The sequence below is a fragment of the Berghia stephanieae genome, chromosome 1 (assembly GCF_034508935.2).
Source record: "Berghia stephanieae isolate SIO BIC M18660-M18661 chromosome 1, UCSD_Bste_1.3, whole genome shotgun sequence".
Lineage (NCBI taxonomy): Eukaryota > Metazoa > Mollusca > Gastropoda > Nudibranchia > Aeolidiidae > Berghia > Berghia stephanieae.
This window is the reverse complement of record NC_088360.1, coordinates 6667031-6682842: the sequence shown is the minus strand read 5'-3', so window position 1 is coordinate 6682842 and position 15812 is coordinate 6667031. Positions and strand designations below refer to the sequence as shown.

Sequence of the window (15812 nt, the reverse complement as noted above, 5' to 3'; positions counted from 1 at the left end):
TATCTCTGAATTCAATCTGAAAAGACGGGCACTTGTCTTGTGACCTGTTTGTCGAAGATCCTGCTGTGGGTGGTGCAAAGTTGCTCTTGGAGAAGGTTCTTTCCTCAATTTTTTTCAGCTTACTTAGGTGTAATCAGAGTACCCGACTGGTAAAAGTGTTGTTTTTGTAGAAAATGAATATCACATCGTCTTATATGTTGCTTTTGACTCCTTTTTAAATAGTTTTGAGCTTGTTTAATGGGTACTGCCCCTTATGAAAGCTTATTCAACTTATTCATTTTATCTTTGCTTGGTTTAATCAATCAGAAGAGGAAACTGACGTTCTATAAAAATTTGAAATTTATCATTAAAACTAAGCAATATTATACAGGGTGTTCATAAAGTCTGTTTAATAATATCTGTGACAGAAAAAAAAAACGTTACAGGCAATATACTTTGAACGTGGGCATATGAATAAATAAATGCTTTACATTTTGTTTACCATTTTGTTCCACTCAATGTGTCTCAATATGGCTGCTATGACTACCTACAAACAAAAAAAAAAAAATCCAAACGTGTGTTTTGTAGCATTTGTGGCGCGATGGAGTCAAACGGCCCCTTATTTTCACGGTAAGCGTTTCCACATCTGGTGTGGGAGCTGAATAAACAAGTCTTTGATGTAGCTCCATAGGAAAAAGTCATACGAAGAAATATCCGTTGATATAGGGGGCCAGACAATCGAGTTCATCTTTCCCAACCCATTTGTTTAGAAATGCGTCTAAGAAATTAGCAAACAGTCTGTGGTCAATCTCTGAAGCTTTTTGTCTCAGCAAATTATCATCTTCACAATGGTCTACCAAACTGCTTGGAAACGTTGTTGAGCTACCTTTGGCAATTTCATGTCATGCAATCACATTACACATATATTTTTGACGCCCTATTGCTATTCTGGTGTAGAAGGAGATAAAAATAAGGTTTTTAAAATTCATGCTCATTTGGATAACTTTGGTGATGGCATGTGGGTCGATGACTTTTAGGCAGAAATGTATGACTTTTTGCTAGAACTAGATGGTGAAAACCAGATGAAAATATCTATAATGGTTTTTAAATTATAAGTCGTTGAAATCATGGAAATTCTTTAAGGATTCCCTGTATATTATATGTAATATAATGATATAAGAAATAACTATAGCCTTAGCACGTTTCAACCAGATTGAATTATGCAATCTTTTGAGCTTGATCCTAAGCCAACTAGAAACTTGGTGGGGGGAGGGAGGGTTTTGTTTTTTGTTTTTGTTTGGGGGAGGGGGGGGGGGTCAGTTTTTAAACAAATGTTTATAATCAAAGAGGTTTTTTGTTTTTTTTTTTCTGTTTGAGAAATAAGGAAATGTGGTTCACAGTATTAAAGGCTCAACTTTTCGCCAAATTAATAGTGGAATGGCCTTGTCAGTGTAATGTATATTATGTCTGCCATTTGCTCAATTCCTAGCTGAGGAATGGGTTGTTTGGGGGTTGTTGTTTTTTTTTTTGTATTTTCTCTATCTACATGAATCATGGTGCATTATTTTTGAGTGATTTTTCCCCTTATTTTTCTTTTCCTTTTTAAAAAAAAAAACTATTATTTTTTCTCTCTATTTTTATTTCAGGTCAAGTCAAAATTCCAAGAAGTGTTCAACCAAGTTGCAGGGCACCTTAGTCTTCGAGAGACCGAGTATTTTGGTCTTGCCTTCAGGAAAGGTAATTAAGTTAAGTTTTAGTAATGGCGTTACCTTTGCTCAATTCTCTAGATTTCTCTTGTCTCAATCTGGCATTATGCCAGGGTGAACCAGATAATGAGGACTGAATTTAAACTCACAATGATAAGAATTTCGAAATCTGGAGGTAGGGTTTGTTTTGTTATGTTTGTTTGTTGTTTGTTTTGTTTTTGTTTGTCTATTTCATTGTTTCTTTATTTCTTTCAGGTGGTCTTTTTTTATGCACTAATGGCTATAGGAATATTTTTTTTTTTTTTTTTTCAAAAGTTACTTGGGACATACTTTTTTACTATGTTGGCCCTCTTTTATTTGAATATCCTTCATTTTTAAAAAATGAAATTAAAAGGGTCAACATTTTAGAAAACTGACATTGTATCTTGAAAAAAAAAAAAACTTGGATTCGGAATTTCAAAATGTTCACATATAATTTGGAAAATTTATTGGATAGCTCGTGTGTTCTTAATACAGCCTATTTATTTGCCTCAGTTAATGCTTTGTTCAGTTGCTGCCAGTGGATCTGCAGTGTCTCATCTTTTAATGCAATCCAAAGGTTGTTCTGATCAATAACAGGATAGATGACAATGATCACCCAATTGGGTTTTTTTTCCTTAATGTATAAATAAATGATTGTGCATTTGGTGTTATATCACTTGGCATCATTTCCCCCTCGACTCAAGTGTGATTTAGTTCATGCCCATGGGCAATGAATGATATTTTAATAGTGCTAGTACCAAATGGATGCCTAGCACTGCGAGAAATGTCAACATTTTAAAGATCTGTGTTGATAAGGAATTAGATCACCTTGCCTTAAGTTTGAATTCGATGGGTAATTTATGTTTATTTTATAATTGATATCCTTTACTTTATATCATAATAATGTTTTTTTTTTATCGCTGTGACAGAGTACCAAAGGGCACCATTGGCCTAATTTAGCTCTTATTCCGTATTGTATTTTATTGAATTGTATTGTAGTTGGTTACTATTACTGTTTGGAATGAACATCAGTCTTAGCGTGTCTCTTTAAATTTTATTTCAATATAAAATTTGTTCTCACAATTTGCTAAACTGTGCAATTAAATAAATTTAATAGATTTCTTGTCAATATAAAATTATTTCATACCAATATTAATTTTTATAAGGTAATTGATATCCTCTGTGCCATCAATTTTATCTTAAAATTTCGGTTAATTCTTTGCCATTGATGGAATCGTATCTTTGGTATCATCAATGTAGAAGTTGAGTGAATGGACTCCCGAATTTTACCTTATTCTCATTTATTTTCTTTCAGATAATGAATATCACTTTATTGTATTAGATGATAAAATTCATAAACTTTCTCCAAAACATTGGAAGTCAGGATCCGGTGAGGTAAGCATAGCTGGTTTATGTAATTAATGCATCACACACACACACACACACACTCTCTCTCTCTCTCTCTCTCTCTCTCTCTCTCTCTCTCTCTCTCTCTCTCTCTCTTTCTCACACACACACATGTGGGATGTTTGGTTATTTGCGCATGAGTTAACTCTCCAAGTGGTAATACTGTTTGCATTTTTTTGATACATTCATTTCATGTTAAATGAACATTATGGATCTAACTGGAGCTGTTTCGTATATATATATATACTTTTATTGGTCCAAATGAGTGGGGGTCCATATTATCCTTCACTTATGATCTTCACTTACTATGCTTAAGCTCTCTTGGTGAAAACTGTTTGGTCTGCACCATTGTTATTTTGATGTAACATTATACAGAATGTTACCCGTCACGTCCGTGACACAGTGATAATATACAATAGAGCTAAGCTATATCGCCAACCTTGGTTATCACTAATTTAATGATTACAAACGGTGTTATATTCATTATACATTTATCATTGCTGTATATCCAGGAATCAAAGTTTATTATGATAATATGGAACATTAGCTGGACAATTATTATTATTATTATTATTATTATTATTATTATTATTATTATTATTATTATTATTATTATTATTATTATTATTATTATTATTATTATTATTATTATTATTATTACTATTATTATTATTACTATTACTATTATTATTATTATTATTATTATTATTATTATTATTATTATTCTTATTATTATTATTATTATTATTGTTTGATATTTCAAGAACTTTGCCAAATTTCAAATGTGTAGAGTTATATTGGAGTTTTATTGTACGTCCCTTATAAGTATAAGAATGAGTTTTCTCGTGTGGATAACACTATGAGGGAAGGCGAGCTTTTCCCTAATATCACTCGAATTTCAATATGATTGCTGTGTATTTGTTCTTTTTTCCTAGGGTTTGGACAGCCAAGGCAAACCCATTATCAATGTATGGTTCCGTGTACAATTTTATGTTGATCAAGTGGTTTTATTAAGGTATGTTTGCTATAAATTGAGTTCTTTTCTTTTTCATCAAGCTATGATCATCTTCAGCTATAACATATTGAAATAATAACAGATTGTTTGGTTTGGATTTTTGTTTTTGTTTGTTTGTGTGGGGTATTTTTTTGTTTTCTGGGGGTTTTTATTTGTTTTTGTTTTTTTATTGTTTGTTTTTTTTTTAAATTTTTGTTTTGTTTTGTTATTTTGGGGTTTTTTTAGTTTGAAAAAAAAATGTTTAGGATTCTGAAAATTAGTGAAAAGAGAAAACAAAGTTAAGAAATGTAAATCATGAAAAAATGAAATTGAATGTTTGTTGAAAAACATCAAAAGGGACAGATCAATCTAATTTATTCTTTTACTCTTTCATTTCAACCTCATTAAGGAGTCTTCTAGAATGTATAATTTGCAACAAAAAAAAAAAGTTGTCTTTATATTGTTGGTTGCTAAAACTATACCAAAGTATTTTATGGGCTCCATATCAGAATCTAAGCACAATAATTATTTCATTTTTTAGACTGGCTTACAGCTACATAAATCACATTGTTGGCTATATTTTGAGGGCAAAGATAAGCATATTTTGTTGTTTTGATAAACAGTACAGTAAATAGATAAATGAATAAATAAAATTCCCGTAATTCATCTCTAAGAGGAAATTTTTGTCATGGTGTATTCCAAGGCATTACTTGAATTACCTTGGCATTGATCGCTGTGCACCACAAAGTGAACAAGGACTAGGCGGTACCTTCTCTGAGTATGAAGAAAAGATCATACCATGGTACCATGCTGTCCACTAATCATAAGAATCAATCAAAAAACGTGGCAGAATTTAATGGACAATCATTTTCAATGGGGAATTGCATATATATATATATATATATATATATATATATATATATATATATATATATATATATATATATATATATATATATATAATATTATATTAAGAATTTTCATAGGGCATTTTTAGTTATAATGCAAGTGCCTTTAAACTTATATTATTGTATGTATTGAGAATTGATTTTTATATATGTTAGAGACATCAGTTATGATCCATGTGTTAATTAATTTTTTTTTTTATGAGGATGATATACATTTTTTCTGTCTTGTCTTATTTCAGAGAAAAAGTAACTCGCCACCAGTATTATCTTCAACTGAAAGACAATGTCCTACAGTACAATCTCCTTTACAATGAAGAGAAGTGTTTTGCTCTGGCAGCTTACGCTCTGCAAGCTGACTGTGGGAATTACTTAGCAGAGAAATTTGAAGATGGATATTTTAATCCTGGACTCTATTTCCCTTCATGGGTAAGTAGTAATTTGTTTTTAATAATGATAACTTTTATTATGATTAAAGGACTTTTATTTTTTTTTCAAGTCCAGTGTCATAAGGTATCCAGTTTTGTTAGATTTAAACAAACTGTAACAATTGCTTGCTAACCTTTGGATAGGATGAAGTTTTATATCAAATACTTTCTTCTATACCTTTGAGCTACTGGAATCCCCGAATGGTTTACTTTCATTTCCATTGTAAAACTTAATTTATACTAAGACAGAACTTTTTTCAAGAAACATACAAATCATCGCTAACGTTTCCTATTTTTATCACTTCAGATGATTGAACGACATGGTATTGAATATTTAGTTAAAAACACCCCTGTAATTCATCAAGATCTTCGCAACATGACTCGTAATGAAGCAGAATTGCGTTACATTCGTAATGCAACAATGCATCCTGGTGCCCACAATTTACATTTCTATACTGTTCGCAAAAGGAAAACAGATAAAGAGTGCAATACATGGCTAGCATTGGGAGCAAAGGGTGTTGATGTATTTGAGGTAAAGGTTGTGTTGTTTTAATGAACAGTTTTTAAAGGGAAAATGGAGATTTAATTGTATTTTGGTTCCGAATTTATTATAACCTGTTATTAGCTGAAATTTACAATTTGCCATTTTTTGCTGATATTAATTTTTTAAATATTATAAAGCATCGTGAATCACACATAGGATATAAATCATTATGCAGCACACAAAGGATTGTAATTCCATGGAAATATGTTATTTAAATGATCATATTTATATTAATTTGTATATCTGTAGATCATGTTTCATTTCTTGGAACAGGAGATTTGCTTAAACTTAAGATGTTGGTCACTATTATAAATAGTTATCTAACTTATTTTTAAAAGTAAATTGCATGATATATTCAATAATTTCACTTAAATTTAAATTAATTTGCAGTCCTGACTAATAAATTGTGAATGCTACCAACCTGTCCAGCTATGCTGAATTTAAGTCAATGATTATCTTAGATGAAATTTCACCAGGAATTTTGGAGCGTGGATGCAGCTGAGTTATTGGAAATATTTTTTCAGTGGTACATGTATCTCACATCAACAGGAATTTAGTTAGGGGATTCACACACAGTATTGGCATTCTTGAATGAATTTTACTCTCACCAATCATTAAAATTGACATTATTTTTCTTCTACATATGTATTTAATTTATTAGAGTTATGTGTCAGTATGTTATTGTTATTGTTTTCAAATCCCAAATGTTTTCCTTCACAGGATGATGCCGGCTACAAGAATCACATATCAACATTTTTATGGAAAGATATTGGAAAACTATATTTCGACGTATGGCACAGTTTGTTCTTTTTATTCCATCATTAATCTTGTTTAAAATTAATGCTATACTAAATAAGAATATATTGAATAATACAATTGTGTCAAAGAACAAAACAAAAAAAAAGAGAAAATCTCCTTCCACGTTGTTTAAAAGTTTTGATGAAAATTGATTGCACTGTACATCTAAAGGTATTTGATGATACTTTTTTATCAAGTAAGGACAGTTTGTTTCTTAAAATATGTTTTAAAAACTTTTTAACAAACACTTTTACATTTGCAATCTTATATAATCTTATAACCAATATCTATTAATTTCCCAATTCCATCCACTTTTAACAGTATAAATATCTTTATTTATTTTATTTCATCTTTATAGCCAGGTATTATCTGATGAAGTTACCTGTTTTATTTTACTTAAAATTCCCCTCTTTTCCTTGTACCCTTGTAGAAAAAGAGGTTTGAAATTCGATCTGTGCAGACTGCTGGAGGCAGACGATTCATGTACTACACTGACTGTGATATCAAGTCCAAGTATTTGTTGAACATTTGCCGAAGCACTCACATGTTCCAAATGGCCATTCAACCAAAGCTCATGGAAATTCAACATTTGGACAATGAAGGTAAAATATTATATCATTATGTAAAAATAATAATGATATATTGATATGTCACCACATTTTGAGTTTCTTGAAATGGATGTATCTGGTGATAAAGCAATCTTCACTGATCTTCTTCTTCTTCTTCTTCTTCTTCTTCTTCTTCTTCTTCTTCTTCTTCTTCTTCTTCTTCTTCTTCTTCTTCTTCTTCTTCTTCTTCTTCTTCTTCTTCTTCTTCTTCTTCTTCTTCTTCTTCTTCTTCTTCTTCTTCTTCTTCTTCTTCTATTTCTTCAGAATGTATAAGTAAGGGAAGTAATCATGATATAATAGAATGGTTTTTGTTTTTTTTACTTAAGAATTATTTTTTTTGTTCATGATAACATGTACTACAGCCTTATAGAATGTATAACTTATATCCTTGCAATATTCGTTTTCTTCTGATTTTGAACCTATAGATTTAAAGAGATGTCGAGAATCTTATAACTCTAATGACGGACGTGATAGAAGCCATTTCCGTCACTCAGGCCACAGTCCCAGTAAATCCATTGGAGGAAGCAGCACGAATAATAACAATCAGAGGTTCTCAGTGATCAGTGATGCAAGCTCTAATACCACCAGTGGTATTGTCAGTGACAGGATGGCCGTTAGTTTTGATGATGGGGATGGTATGTTGAAGCTTTATTCATTGCTTGTTTAATAACAGTCGCATCACTCTAATCCAGTAGTCCACAATCCAAGTTTCTCCATTATCCAGACACGTAGCCTGGGGATGGATTTTTTTCTCTTTATTTGTACACTTTAGGGACTGATTCCACTAAGTGTATGTCTCTGTAATCCCAACATAATGCTGAGGATGGCATGGTGGTGTTTGGATTTGAGAAAGATGTGACTGTATATAGGATACTCAGGATCAGTGACCGTTTTGTTCAATATATGCAGGCTTGCCAAGCAGTATGATTTCTCATATTTTAATACGCTTTGACGATGATAATATGAGAATGTTGATTAAAAAATGCTAAGTGCAAAAAGTCAAGAGTTTGTAACAAAAGGGGGAATAAATGATAAGAGTGGAAAATTTGGTCATTAAAATATCGTCACCACCTACATAAGAACCTGAGTAGCCAGACAAATGATTGTCATGATGAAAATATGATTTTTGGGGTAAAAATGTGAGAAAATGAGCATAAATATTGGGGAAAATATAAATATTTTCAAAATGGTTGAGGTTGGTAGGCAAGTCTGTATATAGAAAAGATTTAGGCATTTTTAGGGGGTGGGGGGTAGGGGGGTCCTAAATCTTCTTTATTTTGTGAAATGTAATGTCATTATTTTGAACATAATTGAAATTTTTATTTTTTGTTTAGCCACAAAAACGTTTATTTTTAAGATTTGTTTAAATTCACATAAATTCAGTAATTTTGTTTGGGACCTATTTAATTATTTATATATCTTTTTATTTATTTATTTTATTTATTTATTTACACTTTTTTCACTTATTTTATTATTTTTTAACATCATATATTAATTTTGTTTATTTCTTTATTTTGTTGTCATCAGATCATTCAAGGGAGATAATGATTGACTGCCCTCCCCGGTCTATGTTGTATGGGACTCCAAGTCAGAGTGCAGCAAAGTTTCATCTTTTATCAAATCCTCATAGTGAGTGTCATGTGTTGTAATCATTCATTTTTAAAATGCTTTATTGGCACTACGGGCATATCCTTTGATACTATAGCATAAGTTTGCAAGAATCTAATGATGTAAGCAAAACATCTTAACACTTTCAGACTGTAATGAAATCACTGTTTTATTTCATTCTCGATTTTCGGAATGCACAAATTGTAAGGGAATTGGACCAAACACATTCTTGCAATCTAATTTATATCAATGTTGGTCATCTCTCTCTCTCTCTCCTCTCTCTCTCTCTCTCTCTCTCTCTCTCTCTCTCTCTCTCTCTCTCCTCTCTCTCTCTCTCTCTCTCTCTCTCTCTCTCTCTCTCTCTCTCCTCTTCTCTCTTCTCTCTCTCTCTCTCTCTTATATTATATATATATATATATATATATATTATTATATATATATATATATATATAATATTTTTTGTGTTTGTTTGTTTGTTTTTTAAAATTCAGATATGAAAATACTACTGCTTTACTTAACAGTGACTGTGTAGTCAATATAACTTCAACACATCTGTTCCAATTCTTTTTATTATTTTTTTTCCTTCTTTCATTAAAATTGTTGCTCTTTCATGCATTACCTAAGACGGATTCTTTATTAACTCTCTGTAGTTTATAGGAATGGACAATTTGTTTGATTTTCAATCATGATGAAATCAAGAGAGTTAAGATTGTTTTGTCATATTAATTTAAATGCTCTGTATTTACCATTTATTAAAGTATTAACACTTTTCCTTACATAAAAACTGATTTTGTGATTTGACATAAGTGTAATTAAATGCAAAAGGCAATCCTGCCTGTAAAACTTATCAAATTAATCATCAGATTTATCAATATTTTTTTTAAAAGAACAATATTGTATCTTTATCATATGTTCATTTTTCCCCAGGCTTTAAACAGAGTCCTCAAAGTAGCAAATCGAGTCCTAGTTTGATTCCACAATCCCTAGATTTTTTCAAACATGATGCCATCTGCAATCCATCTCCTCAAGAATTATCTCCTACAAGCAGTAACGGCAGCTGGAGAGCCCGTCATTCTCAACCTCTTCCTGGTTGCATCAAGGGAGGGAACTTTCCCTTACCTTCACCTACAGCCAATTCACATGATGCCTCACTCCTTTATGGCCTACGTCGAAGTCTAGGTCGCAAGGAAAGCTTTAACAAACAATTTCTTCTCTCCTCATTGGATAAAAACACATCTGGGGATAGTGCTGTGTCTGTTTCTGGATTTTTCTCTGGAAATGAAAAGGTTGCACCTCTATCATTACCTCAACCAGAGTTGAATGTGTTTCCAGGGTCAAGCAATCCGGTGTCCTCTACTTTACCCTTAGGAGCTCGTTTGAGTGGTGGATATTCCCTTCCATCAAATCATCTTAAGAAACAACTAACCCCATCCCCTCCAGCCTCTTTGACTTTCACACCTCCCACCCTTGTGAAAGAAACATCATCTCTCATTCACACAAGTCATAGTTTTAGTAAACACCAAGATCTTCTAGAAGGAAGAGAAGCTTATACCCCAAGAAAGAATTCTCCTAGGGAAGTGCACCAACATTTTAGGTCATTAAACTCTCCTAGAGAGCCTGTTGAAAATATGACCCCCAGACTCGATGGTTTAGAACAATTGAATAAACCGCCCTTATCGCCGAAAGATAGTAATGAGCATGCAATGTATTCACCATTTGAAGCAAGTGTTGGAACATCTCGCAATGTTTTGAATGAACAGCTGAACAAATTACAAGTTTCTCATGGTATTCAAGATCTTAGACCACCACCCCCAGCAACCCAGCTCTACATTCACCCAGATAACCAAAACTTCTCTTCTCATCAACCCCATGAAGGGCTTATCAACCCATTGAACATTTGTTCAAATGTAGAGCAATACAATCTCCAAAGTGAAGGTCACATATCCTCAGATCACGTTAATTTACCTCCATCTTACAATCAGACCCACAACATAACTAGTCCTCACTTTGGACAATATTCACAACTACAACAGCAACAAGGACACTATCATCATTTGTTGCCTGAGCAACAGCAACCCCCACAACCGCCTCAACAATTACAATATCAACAGCCATCATCATCATCCACACAACAGCCACCATCAAAATCATCCTCTAAAAAGTCTTCCCCGATCACAGAACACTATTTATTGGCATTGCAGACCTCCCCTCATCTTTCAGAACATTTATCATCACCAAGAATGCCGGTTCAGGAAATGATGGAGAAGATAAATTCACATTCAAAGTTTCCTCACCATACAGAGGAAGACTATTTGAAGGAACACTACCGACAGTATAAACTTCAACAAGTTCATGAAGATTCATTACCTCAGGTGAGTTAGTTGATTAACACATTACCCCTCAGGCTCAAAGTGGTGTTATATGAAAATAAAATAAGATTGTCATAAATATTCATATCTATCATGTCCACTCAATCACAGTGCTCAATGCTTGTTCAATTATTCCACCAGCAAGCCTTATAGAACCAAATTTTCTTTTCATACAATACAACTTGGTTGTTGGGCATCCTGTTTGTATTATAATATCCATCTCTGCTTCGTTCAATGTTGGAGCCAGAGTGTAGTGATCATTGTCACTTGCCTTGCCATACTCAACGTTGCTTGAATTTTGTTACCAGAGAAGACACTGCACTGCTGGACCATCCGTGTCACAAGGTGTGTCAGGACAATCATACACCAAAAATTTAACTCAATTTTTTGTGTTGAATGTCAAGAAAACGACCTTTTGGCGTAGCTTCAAATCTGTTTTGACAATAGCTTGATAATTAAAAGTCTGAAAAGTCAGATTCATTTGGATTGACAAATTCCTGACCAAATTACTACAGCTGTTCAATTTTAAATTTTGAGCAGTTTGTACTGTACTGTATAGTTATAAATAATTTGTTGTTTTTATTCATTTCAGGTCCCCAAATCACATCAGACGAAGGAGGAAGATGAAAATAAAGAAAATCTTAACATTAGCCACAAATCAGAAAATAATGATGGAGGTAAAATAGTTGATGCTGCTGAGGAGGATGAAAAAAGAGATGAGTTGGGCCCATCCACCAAAAAACGCTCTCATCCAAAGTCTGTTCTACATCCTGAATTGAAACAAATTTTAGGTCAGTCGCAGGCTATATCTCTACCACTTATCACAGCACTATGCAATGATTCTACTTTGATGCAAACTTCTCGTTCTACTATGTCAGGATCACGTTCTTCTTACGATACTTCTACAATTAGATCAACAGATTCTCGCCTTACGAGGTTCTCCCACGACACAGATCCAAGGCGTTGGTCATCATGTGGCCAAACCCCTGAAAATGTTGACAATAAAACTCAATCTCAATCTTCCAGACCCTACAGCTGGCATAGTGAGCATTTCGACCTGGATGACCAGTTAGCACTTCCTCCTACAGACCACTTAAGTCCTACCCCACCTAATCCTCGGTCACTGAAGAACAAACATATGCGAATTTTGGAGAACGTAAACAATGTCCCCCAGAAGATGATCGAATCTGACCCAGGACCTTCATCTCCTCGAATTTTCAACACCACTCAGGTGTCATGGTGGGATTATCCACATTCAATGAATGGATCTGAACCCGGGTCCACGGCATCCTGGGCTGATATCATACCATATAGTCTTCCATCGCAATTGAACAAACACTGTAGTTCTGGATGCATTAGTACCAGTAGTCAGCATCCATCACATCAACACATGGTTCCACATAAGCTGAGCAGTGGTGGACATAGGGACAGTGACTCGAGTATCACACATCAACAGATGATGAAAGAGAACATAGGTATAGCTTAGCTGATTATTTTGTCGTTTATAAAGTTTTGGTGTGTTGTCATTGCTGCAAATTTTATTACATTCTTAATGATGTGATAGGAAAAGAAAATGGAAAAATAAAAACAATATTTGCTTGACATTAGGTCAAGAGAATACTTTTTGTGGAGCATGGTTAATATTTTGCATGACATGCTATTTGGTTCCATCTGTGCACAAATCAGTATGCGTTCTTAGTCATTTACCAACAACCAGCTGAGCTCTAGCCCTGCAGTTTTGTGCCATGACATAAAAGTTGGATGTATTCTGTAGTTGTTTCAGGTGACTGTGCAGTGCCTTACTGGTACACACTCTCGGCATCATGTACTTCTGTAATGGAAAATACTTTTCATATGCAATTGTCAATAGTGGGGTGATACACAGAAAGATGGTGGTTTTTTTAACTCTCTCTCCTTACCAACCATTTTCAAGATTTTTACTGAAATATTATATCGACCCAACAAACAAGTTGAATTTTTAAACTCGAATTTAAAAGCAATAAGTGCATACTATAAATGGCATAAAAACTCAACTCAACAAAACAGCATTAAGTTCTTAACAAAGATTATTCTTCAACTTTTGTGATTTATAAAACAAATCTGATTTAGAAAACTTTTGTTTTTATTGTAATAAATGTGACTATTTTCCTATAGTTGATAAGGAGAAGGTTAAGGATAAGAGAGCTGTTACACAATTTTTCAAAACTCAAATGTTCGCTTTTTTGTCTCTTTAAAAAAAAGTTATTCAAATAGTCTAAACCAAGTCACATTGAGCATATATAAAATGACATGTGTCACGGTGTTATTCCTTTTAATGTGTCACGGTGTTATTCCTTTTAATGTGTCACGGTGTTATTCCTTTTAATCTTAACATTGAATGATTTTTAAATTTTAAAAAAGGTCTAAAACAATAAAAGATGGTGTCCAAATGTCTTTTGGAAAACATTTTTATAATGGGGCCTCTTATAGCCCACTTATCCTTAAAATCGACCAGATGAGGATGTCTCACAAGACATTTTAGAGGTACATGACCTCAGGTGCTTTTTCTTCTTTATGTTTTTGGTAAACAATAATTTTGTTTTTTAGAGCAATGCAAAATTAGCATTCCACTGGTTGAATTAAAAATGAAAGAAATATGTCTGTGGAATGTCTCTTGAGATCTCCATGTAACTAGAGGAAATATTGAGAGTGTGTACAGTTAAGTGCAAATATTGACAATTTATTTGTGGCATAGCGAAGAAATGGAGATTATATATTATCTTCCTCTGTTCTTTTTGTCAAATAAATGAACATAAACGGATACATCATTTCTGATGATGGGATTAGAATTTACAAAAATCTTTTTTTTACCCCCTTTTTGTGCCCAAATTTGGTCACGGGAGGATATTTCAGATGATTTCAAGGTTTGTTTGTTTGTTTTGTTTTGTTTTTGTTCTTTTTTTTTTTTAATTATTATTATTATTTATTTTGTTATGTATTTGTAAATTAATTTGTTTCTTTGTGTGTGTTTGGCAGGCAGTCTGCATGACCTAGATCTGATTAGAGCACGTCTAACTATGCCTAAATCGATTTATGAAAAACCCCTTTGACTTTATTACACTACCATTTAGGAGTAATGTGATAAAATTATTTATTTCCAAGCACCAAAATCTTTTTTTTTTAATTGAAAAAAAAAGGCGTTAGCTGTATATTGAAGCTGTTAATTAAAATGAATGTCTACTTAACTCCTAGAGACAGTATGTTGGAATGATAGAAATTCTATATTAAGTAGCAATGTTGTGAGCTAGTCTTAAACTGTAAACACATGGTTGTACCATTGCATAATACATGATGTTTTTATTCAGATATACTATCTGAAAAAATGATTTAGTTCTTTGGATAATTATAACCCGGCCCCCAAAATATTTGCTTTGCTCAATATTTGGTTTTGATATTCCCAAGTTTTAATGTCTGCATTTAATTTAGTAATGTCAACGACCTCGAGTGGCTACAATGTGATTACAATTACAGATTAATACACTGTAATCATGTAATATTATCAGTTTTATTTACCTCCACCCCCCATCCCACGTCCACCTTATTTCAATTGTAAAATTGATGTTGTGTCTTTAACTGATGAATATCCTACTCAGTGCAATCGTAAATGACAGGTTGGTCTTGGATCTACATTGGTAGAGTATGAACGACTTCTCTTGGGCGCTATAATCCTGTTCTTTTTTTTTTCTTTTCTTTTTGTTTTTGAAGCTATCAAAATCGTTTTCAAAACCTTTTTTAGTCTGTAACTCCCAGCAGCTCAGAATTCATGTTAATGTTATGTTTTGCAACCAAATTTGACACCTTGTCTACATCTGTAATCTTTTGGCTATCCTTTCTATCCAAAAGCGAAATCAAAGAGCTCTCAAGTAAAATTTTGTCTGCCACCTTTTTGTAACTTCCTTTTATACAATTCCTACTTTTGATGATGCAATGGTGTCATTTTAAAAATCTTTTTGATTTGGTTTATTGGCTTTATGTATACATCTCAACTCAATCTGACACAACCGGTTTCAAACATTAGAAGAAAAAAACAATTTTTCTGCCGAGTGTTTAGAATATAATTGAATTTTAATTGTTCTCCTCATAAAGCTAACATTAATCAACTAGGGGGAATATTTTGTGTGGCCAAATGCAAAATTGAATTAATAAAATAAATCAATAGTTCTGCAAAAATTGATAAACGAAAATTAATATAACAGCTTCAAAATAAATTTTAAAATACCAAACACGGAATGTATCGGGCTCAAAACCCTTCTTCAGCCAAGAACAAAAAACAAAAACCTAAATACATTACATATTTAAAAAAACAGACAAGATCCAAGATCTTATTACTTACCAAGAGGACGTGCTTAATTTATATATTTGTCCATAAGGCAGTCTTCAAGATGTGAGTTCAAGATATTTATATC

The 15812-nt window shown here is 32.7% G+C and overlaps 1 protein-coding gene across 1 annotated transcript in view; it reads left to right on the top strand.

Moving 5' to 3' along the window:
* The window catches only part of LOC144966950 (uncharacterized), a 23965-nt gene extending 8282 nt beyond the window's left edge, over positions 1-15683 (top strand). The window contains exons 3-13 of the mRNA XM_078903646.1: positions 1626-1716; positions 3022-3101; positions 4049-4128; positions 5255-5441; positions 5748-5972; positions 6705-6773; positions 7213-7384; positions 7816-8025; positions 8918-9019; positions 9926-11370; positions 11960-15683. Of these exons, the coding sequence (XP_078759772.1) occupies positions 1626-1716; positions 3022-3101; positions 4049-4128; positions 5255-5441; positions 5748-5972; positions 6705-6773; positions 7213-7384; positions 7816-8025; positions 8918-9019; positions 9926-11370; positions 11960-12853 (3555 nt within the window). The 3' untranslated portion in view covers positions 12854-15683. The remainder of the gene's footprint in view (positions 1-1625; positions 1717-3021; positions 3102-4048; positions 4129-5254; positions 5442-5747; positions 5973-6704; positions 6774-7212; positions 7385-7815; positions 8026-8917; positions 9020-9925; positions 11371-11959) is intronic.
* Positions 15684-15812: the final 129 nt, after the last annotated feature.